The 14641-nt window shown below is 31.2% G+C and overlaps 1 protein-coding gene across 1 annotated transcript; it reads right to left on the reverse strand.

The window, feature by feature from the left end:
• Positions 1 to 1146: 1146 nt before the first annotated feature.
• On the reverse strand, positions 1147 to 12142 carry LOC134707717 (L-fucono-1,5-lactonase-like). The gene is made up of 8 exons (XM_063567724.1): positions 12071 to 12142; positions 10031 to 10192; positions 5985 to 6061; positions 4848 to 5005; positions 4440 to 4487; positions 3405 to 3518; positions 1881 to 1947; positions 1147 to 1403 (listed from the first exon to the last, which is right to left on the reverse strand). The coding sequence occupies exons 1-8, from the start codon at positions 12093 to 12095 to the stop codon at positions 1215 to 1217; spliced, it is 840 nt and encodes a 279-aa protein (XP_063423794.1). The 5' UTR covers positions 12096 to 12142; the 3' UTR covers positions 1147 to 1214.
• Between the last annotated feature and the right edge of the window lie 2499 nt (positions 12143 to 14641).

Consider the following 14641-nt stretch of genomic DNA (forward strand, 5'->3'; position numbering starts at 1 on the left):
ACTTGACATATAAATACTTGGAACACTTTTTTTATCCGATAATGAAAATATAACATCTAGGATCAGTCATAAAGAATTGCATGTGAATTACAAACTTGCAAGGGACTTCAAACTGTGAAGGTAATCAGTTGTGTAACTTGACATCCCGGGTTGAACTTTAAGATGGCACATAACACTATATGGAGATAAAAACCTGGTGAACGTTCAACTCACGTTCTGTTGTTCAGAAAATAGTAACAGCTTCATAATGATAAAAAGTAGTGTTTTGTCAAATTTCTATATATCCTATGAAATGTTTGTAATACAGTGTGTGGTAAAAGTTTATGAAAATTTGATATAAGTATTTTGTCAAAACTGAACGAAAATTGAACAAGCCAAATTAATTTCAATCAAGGTATTTGGTACTATCGAAAGATATCTATAACGAGTCGTAAAATAATAATTCAATCGTTCTCAACGGTCATAAATACATGTTAGTGAATATATAAATATTCATGGGTGATTTTTAATATCTGGTTCTTTTGGAATTTCTTGATGCCATAGTCCACGATTCGATGAGTCTATCTGGATCGTTTCTTTCGAGTCGTTTTGAAAATGTGTATACTATTATCAAAGGTACCAGGATTATGATTGAATACGCTAGAAGCGCGTTTCGTCTTCATATTAAGACTCATCAGTAACGCTCAGATCAAAATACTTATATATAACTAATTGTAATGTATTATAATTGTACAGAACAATAATTCAAATAAGATTTTTTCTTAGGAGGTAGGGATCTTCATGTCGTTTTCTGAAGGGGATTATCGTTTAAAGAGGGAGCATACATCCAGATGGTTATATACATTGTACCATATCCCGGCGAAAATTTATTTCGGACTAATTTGTTTTTACTTATATAAATTTCGCGATAAATAGGTATTTTTCTAGTAAACTAAGTATGTAATCTACCTAACCACTCTCTTCTTTGAACCCACCACTTGTCTCAAAGATATAAACTCATGACTTATGATAATGCAGTTATGTAGTTTGATATATAAAAATGACGTAAAATTTTGCAAACGTTCACAATCAGTCAGCCAGGCCAAAGCGTTATAATTTTCATTGTCAGCTTCAATACATTTTCAACTAAAACAACGAAGACTTACAGATAACACATTCACGGCATAGTTGTTTATTTATATACGATTCATCATTCTACATAAAATAATTGTGTTTTATAACTGTAATGAATAAAACTTCCGGCCATTTTCTTTGAACATATTTTCTTTATCTTCATCAGAAAGGGATGGCAATAAATCATTTAATAAGCTGTATACATCCACATATTTACAACCAGCTTGTGAACACACTGGCCAATCCGAACCATACATACAACGGTCTATACCAAAACATCGGATTACGTGCTGTAAATATAAGAGCTCAGATTAGAAAAAAGGCCCAGTTTATAAAAAAAGAATTTCAATCTTGCATTTACAATAAATAAAGGATCGAATGGACTGATATTGTTACGGCTGATTCCTTATTATACACAGAATACCAATTTTCGTATATATCATGGTTATAGCTTCACCACGAACTTAAATTTTAAATGGTGTTCAAATTTCGACGAAGACATATGTTTTTTTCTCAATCTACGAAAACGTGTACCTACGAAAATAAATGAATTAAAATTAACACCAATCGACAAATAATGCATGAATATACGGAACGAATGAAAGTAAAGTTGATATCATATCAATATATACCGGTTTTAAACCAGATCTATTGTGAATGTGTTGAGTGGTAGATTACATGGCATCAATCTGTTGACAGAAATATCACCTCAAGTGGTCACATTGTCTATGCAATTTGAAAATATTGGCTCAAGTATTGTAACTTACGTCAACATATGGTTGAAAATCTTCTTTCTTCCAATTAATTAGATCTCCTTCATTTACTAGTCCAGATCTATTAAACATTTTATTTATTTTTATTTCATTTGTTTGCTTCTTGATAACTATATCTGTTACATTTTCAGGTTATAATACATAAACAAGCCTTCGTCATTGCCTCGCATAACATAATTGGTTGTATATGTCTGCAACGTGAAGGTTTTGAACAGTATAAATAGCAGTATTCTTGTAATGCAAAGTGTCTGTTCTGATATTGCATTTCACTGTTTGATTATTAAAGTGATTGATTGTTGGTTGCAAATTAAATGCATTAGGAACCTAACCATACATTCTGAAACTTACATTTTACACCATTTACTAGGTAACTTACATTTTACGACATACAGTGGGAAACTTTTTCATTTATACATCATACATTTGGAAACTTACATAAGAAACCTTACATTTTACAAGGTACATTTGAAAACTGTCATTATAATGTTATATTTAACATTGCAATAAAAGCGCGAGATTTAGTTAGCCATAAAACCAGATTTAATCCACTGTTTTTCTTAAAATGTCCAGTACCAAGTCAGGAAAATGGCAGTTGTTATCTTGCAGTTTTCGTTTCTCTGTGTGTTGCATTGTCGGTTTGCATTGTGGGGGGGGGGGGGGGTGCACTTCTTTGTTTCTGTTGCTTCGTGGTGTTTTCCTCTTATACATGCAGCTGATGTGGGTCTTTTTTCATTTTAATTTGTAACCCGAATTAGTTTTTCTCTCCATCGATTAATGATTTTCGAACAACGGTTGCCTTTATAAATATTTTACAACATTCATTAGGAAGTTTACATTTTACACCATACATTAGGAAACCTACATTTTACACTTTACGTTAGGAAACTTACATTTTACACCATACATTGGAAACTTACATTTTACACCATACATTGGAAACTTACATTTTACACCATACATAGGAAACTTACATTTTACACCATCCATTGGAAACTTACATTTTACACCATACATAGGAAACTTACATTTTACACCATACATAGGAAACTTACATTTTACACCATCCATTGGAAACTTACATTTTACACCATCCATAGGAAACTTACATTTTACACCTTTCATTAGGAAACCTTCATTTTACACCATACATTTGGAAACTTACATTTTACACCATACATAGGAAACTTACATTTTACACCATTCATAGAAAACTTACATTTTACACCATTCATAGAAAACTTTCATTTTACACCATACATTTGGAAACTTACATTTTACACCATACATAGGAAATTTACATTTTACACTCTACATTTAGGAAACTTACATTTTACACCATATATTAGAAAACTTACATTTTACACCATACATTAGGAAACTTACATTTTACTAAATACATAGGAGACTTACATTTTACTTAATACATTAGGAAATTTACATTTTACTTAAGACATAGGAAACTTACATTTACATAATACAAAGGAAATTTACCATTTACTTAATACATAGGAAACTTACATTTTACACCATACATTAGGAAACTCTGCAATGGCTGCTATTTCCTCTTTCCAAGGCGACATTTTTCCATCTTTGACGTAGGGTTTAGCGATATGATCAACAACAAATTTTAATCTGTATAAAATTAATTTATGTAAAAGGCAGTCATACACTATATTCAGGTTATCGTATAATTAAACTAAAAAATAGCAAGTGTAACTAAAAGAGTTAATATTATCATACTAATTATAAGATGACTATAAGATGCATTATTTAAATGCACATGCGCATAAATAGCACAATGTTTCTGATATTGGAAGTCTGTAACATAGAATGGTACATGTAGTTCAAAAAGGTTCTAGTAATATGATGTTATTTATTTGTCGTTTGTTGGTGTGGTTCATCAGAGTTTATTGTTTCTCGTTTTTATATAGATTATACCGTTGATTTTCCCGTTTGTATGGTTTAATACTAGTTGTTTTTGTAGCTTGCTGCTCGGTGCGAGCCAAGGCTCCGTGTTGTAGACCGTACATTGACATTTAATGGTTTACTAGCTATAGTGCTATTACAAATTGTGACTTGGATGGAGAGTTGTCTCATTGGCATAATACCACATCTTATTATATCTAGTTTCTGTAGCAATTGCATTATTAATAATTTATTTTATGGCTATTTGACCTTAAACTAAAAAAAAATAAGTTTTTGATATCAGTGATTTACCATAAGTGGCTCCCTTCAAACTGATCTAATCACATTCTTTAAAAAAAAAAAAACGCTTATAACGCCGACGCTAGTAAAAGCAAAGCTAAGTCTGGCAATTTGACTCCATTATACCACTAGATGTAAAGTGTCTTATAAGTCAATTTTATGGCTGGGTAAAATTAATTGAATGTTTTTATGTGATGATATGTATATTGTGTACTTTATTATGTCAATCAATATGTGACACTATAATAAAATAAATTTATCTTATCTGTAACACTATAAACTAATTATATCTAGTTTTAATCGTTACTAGGAATTCCAAGTGCTAATATATCAGACAAAAAATCTTACTTTGGCAAACGTCTTATAAGGTCCGGAATATACTTTAGCAAATGTGGCCTAGATAATATATAAAACATGTATAAAATTTAATATAATTGTCGATGTAAACTAAAGAAAAGAAACAAAAAAAAATGCTATTTTTTTATGTAAACTAATTGAATAATAACAATTTTAATCTTATTGTTAATGTTAACTTATTGAATATTCACAATTTTAATGTTGTTGTTGATGAAAATAAATTGAATAATAACAATGTAAGGCAATGTTATTATTGATGTAAACTAATTAAGTTATAACAATTTTAAAGCTATTAATATGTAAATTGTATGCTCTACGCGCATTTCTATATGTAACTTCATAAGTTAATATTTAATCCCAATCATAATAAAATAATGTTGTGTTCCATGTTTGACAAACCTGAGTAGTAGGTCAAATGTCAGTCCTCTGTCCTCGAGAACTTTTAATCCCTGAAAAACATCTTCGCGAGTTATCCACTTCTCATCCTCGAAATCTAGAATGTGTCGACATCCTTTGAACAGCTGATTTTGCTGCATGTCATCCAATACCTTTGGTAGCTGAATCAAAAAAGAAAAAGTAGATATGCTTGATTCGGGGCCTTTTGTAGCTGATTATGCAGTATGGGCTTTGCTCATTGTGGAAGGTTGTACGGTGATATATAGCTGTTTATGTCTGTGTCATTTGGACTCAGTTGTCTCATTGGCAATCATACCACACCTTTTTATATGATATGTATTGATAGCTCTATTAATATAAAAAAAAAAAAAAATTAGTGCCATGTGCACCAACGAGACAACCATAACAATGAAGGAAAAAACTGTAAGTAGCTATAAGTTACCGTACAGACTTTAACAATGTTCAAAAAGCATAATATCCTAAAACTGCAAATCGAAAATATGAAGAAGGAAAATAACGACAAAAACAACGGCATTATCTATGACACGAAATTATGCAAACGTTTAAGCTATGGATGTTATGAGAATCGTAGAACACTTTTTTTTTTATTTAAAGATTTTCTAGAAGAAAATTAGTGAGTATGACTGTCTTTGAGATTTTTATGAACACAATATATAGAGCATGAAAACGCATTTATCAACACTGTCAATCTGAACCGTACATTTTCTAGTTTAGTTTCAGCAGTTTTAAAATCAAAATTCTGAATATTTTTTTTTAATTGAGAAAAAATTTCAACCTAAAACAACTATCCAGACCAGTAATGAACCATAAAAGCCTTGAAGAAAAATCTGAAATCCAGTTATCGTTTGGTAAAAACATGTAAACATTTTTAAAGTTTGCAGTTTTGTCGAATATAAAGACAGTATTATGATTTTCCAAAACTTTCCCAAGAACATATATTGTTCCTCATTATTTTCATCCTACCCTTGTCTCAATTAAAATTAATCTTCATCGGCTTCTGGTTTGCTCAATTTCCAATCTACTCAATGACACGACAACAATAACTAACTAGTAAGCGTGTTATAAGCTAAACTGACACAAATAAGTAGATAAAACCATGATTATTGCATGAGTACGTACATCAGAACTGGTAAGATCAAGGCCTGCTACAACACCCTTTATGATACTATGATTTTTTGCAAGTTCCATTACCCATTCTATAAATAAAATGAAAAGTAAAATAAAATTTTCAATGTCGATCTTTAGACCGCGTAATTCCTTCTCGTTATTGAATACACAATAAACTCATCAACGAAACAAAATATAAAATAGAAATTGCATATATATAAAGCATATAAAAAATGTGATCGCCATACGCACAAAGGCACGTTTGAAGGTAGATTTTTCAGGTAAATCTTTCAACTGCATTGAGGACCAAAATATTTTAGCCATGGAGTTTTAATGTATAAACATAATATGAAGCCTACGTCACAAAAGAGGTAGGGCCAATTTGTCGTGATTTTTTTTCACAGAAGGGCCAATTTCAAAAAGTGCCGACAGAATAGAATTTACTATAAAAACAAAAAATAAAAATGCTTTTTGATCAATACCTTGATTTACATATATTATGATAGGTATGATAAATAGTTGATTTAACCCTCAAAAAGGATGATAGTCCAATATTCGGAATTTATGGTGATTTTAGGTGGGGAAAACAGGGAATCCCCCCAGAAGGACATTTCAAACCAAAGAAAAGTTATGTTTTTTGTGACTGTTGTAATTTATGCTATTTAATCCCTCAAAATTGAAATTGGTTTGATGTGTCCTTACTACCTAAAAAACAACTTTTTAATAAAACAATTGTAACATCGCTAAATTGCACTGATATAGCTCCTTGATAAGACAGTATCACCAAGCGTCACCATGGCTCAATCAGTAGAGCATAGAACTACTAATAAAAGACTGTTTTGAAGATAAGGTTCGAATCTCGCTAAGACTTTTTGCATTTTTTGTGTTGTTATTTTAAATTTCAATGTTGCTATCATATTTTTTCGGTTTTTGGATTATTTCATAAAGTCATTCTGGTTCGTTTTGACTTTATAGTATACTAGTATATCATTTAAGTAAAGAAATAATAATGTATCGCTTATTGTGTGCATTCCCATGACTGTTCGTACTCTTCTTGACTTACTTTCTATTCAATGTTTACATTTATTACATTTATGCAAGGAACAAATGCCGTCAAACTGATGCCTGTACATAACCAATAACACGATACTTTATCATATAGCAATGAAGCCCAAATGCTGCGCGTGTAATATACACATAACTTAAAATGAGGCCATTGCATACAAGTTTCAAAACAACACAAACAATATTCGAAACCTTTTTTGAACATAGTATTATGTGTAATAAATACAGTTAACGGCAGTTTTGTCGCAAATTCACTAACTGTCAGTCTGTGTACATGTAGATACTATAGTAATGATATTTTTACCACCGTTCCTGCACCGGTACAAAAGTCAACAGAAAATAAAACAAAACCACAGAACAAATCAACTACACTACAAATCGTGATTGTAGGAAAAGCATCAAGAAGCTATTGCATCTGTATCACAACCAAGGGCCGATTTGTTAAAATGTCATAAAAGGCCATACATCATGTTTTAGTAACACAAGTTATTCTATGACCAACTGATGTAGGAAGTTCTCCGGTTGAACTATTCTATTATTTTATCTTATCTTATAGACGATAAAACATTAAATGAATGATTAAAAGACAAATACAGATATACATATATTCAAAATGAGAAAAACAGCATCCCATTTGAATTTGTTCGATATTATTTGGCTTGTTGACAAGTTACGCGAAATGTACCTTATGCGCATAAGGCAGCGACCATTTGATTTCCTGGGGGGGGGGGGGGGGGGGGGGGGGGGGGGGGGGCTATGGGTTTTTTCGGAAAAAAAGTTTGTTTCCAGGTTTTGGTGAAAAAAAATAATTTGTTTTGGACCCTGAGAAAAAAAAATGTTTGTTTCACCCTCAGCTGCCACTATATGTAATGCTAAAATTGAAAGAATAAAAATGTTTTTGTTTTGTTGCTAAAAAAAATAGATTGTTCTTCGCCGAAGGCAAAAAAAAAAGTTTGCACGGGAAAAAAACCATAGCCCCCCACCAAAAAAAAATGGTTGCTGCCTAAAGGAGTTTAACAATTAAACAAATGCAATATAAAAAAGTCAATAGTATTGGCCTTGTTTTTGGTAGGAATACCTGTTCAAGGTATAAAAATAATGTGACGTATGATCATGTACTATAATTAGCATCTATTTGGCTATTTAAATCATGATTTACCTATCTTATCGAATGAAAAGAATTCACGGGAAAATGGCCCTGGCTCTTTCAACGCACGGCGCTTGATACGTGTCTTGGACGCAAAAGCATTTAAGGTACAAGTCTGCAACGATACAATGCTAAGATACCCTCCAAGACCCTTTACTAGGGCGTGCAAAGCGTGGAAGCTGCAACTAACAATTTGAGGACTACATTGTTTGACTCAAACTGGTATCACATAAACAACTTTTAGCAATCTAGGTGAGCACGCTTCCACAAACCACAGCGACGGTCTTCTTGTTTAAATAACAACAGAAAACACGCATTTATAAATGAAATGTTCATGTTTTATAGGCAGAAGTACTTGTCTCAGAATTTTTTTTTCTATATACTAGTGCCTTTTTTTTTTTAAAGTATATAGGAAATAGGAAAACAAATTCTGAGACAAGTGCCTGTGTTTATATTGTCTGAATCATTTACTGCTGAGGATTCATTATTATTCCTGAGATACCATTTTCCCCGCATTTCGTGTGTATAAGATTTTATTACAACCACGAAATCAAATTTCAACGAAATACATGTTTCTAAAATTGATACAAACGAAAATGAATGAATTCGCAATCAAGAAAAGAAACATAATATATCTCTAACATTGTAAATACTAATAGACAGGCAAACTATTGCTTATTATTAGTAAAAAGTTATATATATTTTTTTGAACTATAGAGTCTTCGGAACATTTTAGCTAAACCTTTTTTACAGCTTGCCTTATTCAGAAGACAGTTGTATGTTGTGCTATTTTAGATTGCAATATATTGTATAGAGTCTTAAATAAAAATCATTTTTACATGTCTTTAAATTCCTTTACCTAGGAATATGTGCATCGCATGGTGTCCAAATTCATGATCTTCCATAATGTCGAAGGTATTTTTTAACCTTTTTCATACCATTCAATATTCATTTGGGACCACCCCCAAATTTTTTTCTGGATCCGCCACTGATATCAGAAATATAATTATAATTACTGATAAACAAATAAATGTAGCAACTGTTTCCCATTGAATACTTTATTATTTTCCATATGATATTACAATAAAAGTTAGAGCCTCCATATCATTATTGGATTGCTTGCTTAAAGTCATAAGAAACCTCAAATCAAAAAAAAATAATGCATATGATTTTAATAACTCAATGGATAGTTTTCATTATAAAACTTATGTACATATACTTTTTTCTGAAGAAAATTCTTTAATTTATTCATATTTAGAAGAAGTTTACTTTATTTGAATAGCTTCCTTCCAGCAAGCAATTCCCCCGACATATTTTTCGTATGCAAGGTGACCTCAGTGTGACCCATCTCGTAAAAATCCGGTTACCACAATACGCATGGATGTCCTTAAAATAAACTATTATCTGAATTTACATGTTAAACACGTGCTCAATTTACATGCTTTTTTGTTTATTTTTCGTCAATTGTTGACAAACAGGTGACAATCGTTAAACTTCGGCTTCAAAACACGAACTTTAATTACCTGCCATATTTTCACAACAACACTGACCGATTGAAAAAAAAATGACAATTATACGAAATTTACACGAAAAAAATGATAAATTCGAGCACAGAAGACTAAGTTTATGATGTTTGTATGCATTGGTTCTAGAATTGGAAGAACATTATTTTTCACCGGTCACTCATTTCTTATGACTTTAACGTTTAGTGGCAAATATTGCATGCATGTTAAGGACGATCATTATTGAAAAAATTGTCACATAGAATGTCATGAATGTGTTTCTTAATCAGTACACCTGAAACGATAGTTATCCCCCTTTGATTGATGTACTCAATAATACTCACTTGCTTCCTCTGGTTTGTTGTTCAAACATTGCACAAATACAGCATATTTTACAGGGGTAGATTTTACCGCTTCTTCCAGGTCTTCTATATGAAAATTCTTGAAAAGAGTTTTGTCATCTTTTGTCGGCCATGAATAATCAAATCTATCCAACTCCCAAATATCTGTAAAATATTATACTTGGATTATTGTATCATTGGGCATTGTTTACTAAAGCATGAAATACTAACGCTTCCTGCTTTCTTTTTACTATATATGTTTTTTAAGATGAACCTGATTTAAACTGGTTGCTGTTTCAAACTTATTTTAATTCGTGTTACATAAAATTACTGATTTACATTGTTTCACATCCCCCATTTCGGTTATTAATTAAATATTGTATTTATATTGTGTCATGGATCATATTTATTCGTTCAGTGTATGTTGACTTGCTTTCTTAATGTGTCTCTTTTTGTTCGAGTTAAGTCATTTCAATTGATATCTTATATATATATATAGTGCGTATTTCAATGTTGTAATGTAACGCCACTGTTTCGGGTTAGTGTGGAGGTTTACGCCTGTCAAAACGTTTAAACACGCTGAATTTATTTACACCTGTTGTTCAGTGGTTGTCGTTCGTTAATGTGATTCATAAATGTTTCTCGTTTCACGAATTTATATAATTTAGGGCATTGGTTTCCTTTTTGAATTGATTTACACAAGTCATTTTGGGGTCCTTTATACATGTTATAGCTTGCTGTTCGATGCTCCCAAAGGCCCCGTGCTGTCCTTACTTTGTCTTATAATTCTTTTCTTTACGTATTGTGATGAAGATTTGGAAATGAACAGCTAGATCAGCACAGGAGATTTAAACTCCAGCGTTAGACTATATATATATATATATATATATATCAAGCACTAGAAATATCCATTGTAGACTTCTTATATATGTATTTTGAGTGCTAGACTTTACATTTGCACCTCTGGCGATTATAGCGCTGGACTTAAGATCTCCAACCTTATATTCCCGTTTCAAAGCATTCTTTATAATAAAAAAGGGGGGTTCCGACCACCCCTTTTCCCCACACACAAACATACTGGACCCGCCACTGCTACCTACCTATTGTTTATCCAATTGAAGGATAAAATCTGGGTCTTTTCCCCAACGGCCAATTAAAAAGCCTGTTAATAACTTTATTAAGAAATTCGTTTTTAAACTCAAAGAGGTACGGTTGGTTGCATAACATGAGAAGAGCATAGTTACATCGCTATGGATTTTTTTTCTGGACAAACTTTGTTTTTCGCGACAAGTCGAAAACAATTTTTTTCTTACAATTTTGAGCATTACATATAGTGGCAGCTGAGGGTGAAACAAACAATTTTTTTTTTCTTAGAAACAAAAACAATTTTTTTTTTCCTCCAAAAACTGGAAACAAACTTTTTTTCCCAAAAAAAACATAGCCCCCCCCCCCCCCCCCCCCCCAGAAAATCAAATGGTTGATGCCTTACTGATCGACAGACAACATTAAACATGTTTGAAATGGTTGCCGATGATGTATGCAGCCTTCCTAAACACATGCAATTGTCTCAGAAATAAAATACTATATACCTTAAAGTGTTATATTAGGGTATATAGGGGGGAAATCTGAGACAAGTGCCTGTGTTCCTATATCTATTAACCTAATTTATTATGTAACTTTCCAAGACGTCATGTAAATATTTGGACTAGTCTTAACCATTTTAACTAATTAAAAGATACAACTAATAACCTTATCATGTAAATGATAAGAATAATTAGAGAACATTAGCGTAACATATAAACCATGTCATTGACAAAAAATTGAAGTCTGTAAATTTATACGTGTTCTTATAAACCTAGGTCTATGGGAGACAACTCCTGTTTGATTTGGTTTCTTATTTTTCAAATTACATTGATATTTACAGGATGTCTAATAAGTGCACATTATACAAATCGTGTTATTTTAAAATATTTATTTTATAACTGTTCAAGTGGACGCTTGCTCCATTTGTGACCGTGTAGAAAGTATGTGCAATTAACTTACGAAAGTGGGTGTCTACGTATGCCATATTCGAACGTTGGTTCGTGCACCTGTTTGTTTACAAGGTAAAACTTGATTGGTTACTATTTTTAAAATAAAGTCACCGGCGAAATCAACACATAGAATGACATATTCAATGGACCTTTTAATGTAATAGTATATTTAAGGAACTGCATATTACTTATTTCTATGGATACTTTAAACATGACAAAATATGTACACATTATAGGAGGAGGGTCTGGAGGGGACGTTTACATGAGAAAAGAGAATTCTAAATAGAGAATAAAGAATATACCATGTATATAGAATAATGGTAAGGTAAATTAAAAAGAATAAAAAAATAATGGGAAGCTTAAATATATAAAAAAGAGAATAATTGAGGGCAAAAATATAGAGAATAATGGGGCACTAAAACAAATGCATATATAACGGTCAGGGAATAATGGGGAGCTGAAATATAAAGAATACATAATAATGGGTAGCTGAAATATAAAAAAGGCACAATAATGGGGAGCTGAAATATAAAGAATACACAATAATGGGGCGCTGAAATATAAAGAATACAGAATAATGGGGAGCTGATATATAAAAAATACATAATAATGGAGAGCTGAAATATAAAGAAATACAGAATAATGGAGAGCTGAAATATAAAAAGTACATAGTAATGGGGAGCTGAAATATAAAGAATACAGAATAATGAGGAGCTGAAATATAAAGAATACAGAATAATGGGGAGCTGAAATATAAAGAATACAAAATAATGGGGAGCTGAAATATGAAGAACTACAGAATAATGGGGAGCTGAAATATAAGGAATACAAAATAATGGGGAGCTGAAATATAAAGAATACAGAAAAATGGGGAGCTGAAATATAAAGAATACAGAATAATGGGGAGCTGAAATATAAAGAATACAAAATAATGGGGAGCTGAAATATAAAGAAATACAGAATAATGGGGAACTGAAATATAAAGAATACAAAATAATGGAGAGCTGAAATATAAAAAATACATAATAATGGGGAGCTGAAATATAAAGAATACAGAATAATGGGGAGCTGAAATATAAAGAATACAGAATAATGGGGAGCTGAAATATAAAGAATAGAGAATAATGGGGAGCTGAAATATAAAGAATACAAAATAATGGGGAGCTGAAATATAAAGAAATACAGAATAATGGGGAGCTGAAATATAAAGAATACACAATAATGGGGAGCTGAAATATAAAGAATACAGAATAATGAGGAGCTGAAATATAAAGAATACAGAATAATGGGGAGCTGAAATATAAAGAATACATAATAATGTGGAGCTGAAATATAAAGAATACACAATAATTGGGCGCTGAAATATAAAGAATACAGAATAATGGGGAGCTGAAATATAAAGAAATACAGAATAATAGAGAGCTGAAATATAAAGAATACACAATAATTGGAAGCTGAAATATGAAGAATACATAATAATGTGGAGCTGAAATATAAAGAATACACAATAATTGGGCGCTGAAATATAAAGAATACAGAATAATGGGGAGCTGAACTATAAAAAATACAGAATAATGGGGATCTGAAATATAAAGAAATACAGAATAATTGAGAGCTGAAGTATAAAGAATTCACAATAATGGAGAGGTGAAATATAAAGAAAACAGAATAATAGGGAGCTGAAATATAAAGAATACAGAACAATGGGGAGCTGAAATATAAAGAATACAGAATAATGGGGAGCTGAAATATAAAGAATACAGAATAATGGGGCGCTGAAATATAAAGAATACAGAATAATGTGGAGCTGAAATATAAAGAAATACAGAATAATGGAGAGCTGAAATATAAAAAAAATAATAATGGGGAGCTGAAATATAAAGAATACAGAATAATGGAGAGCTGACATATAAAGAATACAGAATAATGGAGAGCTGACATATAAAGAATACAGAATAATGTGGAGATGAAATATAAAGAATACAGAATAATGGGGAGCTGAAATATAAAGACATACAGAATAATGGAGAGCTGAAATATAAAAAATACATAATGATGGGGACCTGAAATATAAAGAATACAGAATAATGGAGAGCTGAAATATAAAGAAATACAGAATAATGTGGAGCTGAAATATAAAGAATACATAATAATGTGGAGCTGAAATATAAAGAATACACAATAATGGGGAGCTGAAATATAAAGAATACATAATAATGGGGAGCTGAAATATAGAATACATAATAATGGGGAGCTGAAATATAAAGAATAATGAAAAATGGGGAGCTGAAATATAAAGAATATAGAATAATGGAGAGCTGAAATATAAAGAATACACAATAATGGGGAGCTGAAATATTAAGAATACAGAATAATGGGGAGCTGAAATATAAAAAATACATAATAATGGGGAGCTGAAATATAAAGAATACAGAATAATGGAGATCTGAAATATAAAAAAGATACAGAATAATGTGGAGCTGAAATATAAAGAATACATAATAATGTGGAGCTGAAATATAAAGAATACAGAATAATGTGGAGCTGAAATATAAAGAATACATAATAATGGGGAGCTGAA

Source organism: Mytilus trossulus, chromosome 2, assembly GCF_036588685.1.
Source record: "Mytilus trossulus isolate FHL-02 chromosome 2, PNRI_Mtr1.1.1.hap1, whole genome shotgun sequence".
In the NCBI taxonomy this organism is placed as follows: domain Eukaryota; kingdom Metazoa; phylum Mollusca; class Bivalvia; order Mytilida; family Mytilidae; genus Mytilus; species Mytilus trossulus.

What these genes read in the sequence shown, in the direction of transcription:
- LOC134707717 (XM_063567724.1), bottom strand. Translation starts at nt 12,095, where the DNA reads ATGGCATACGTAGACACCCACTTTC. An exon ending in CCTAATGTATGGTGTAAAAT is followed by an intron (nt 1,948 to 3,404) that starts GTAAGTTTCCTA and finishes AATGTTTAATAG; the next exon opens with ATCTGGACTAGTAAATGAAG. An exon ending in ATTTTCAACCATATGTTGAC is followed by an intron (nt 1,404 to 1,880) that starts GTAAGTTACAAT and finishes TTATATTTACAG; the next exon opens with CACGTAATCCGATGTTTTGG.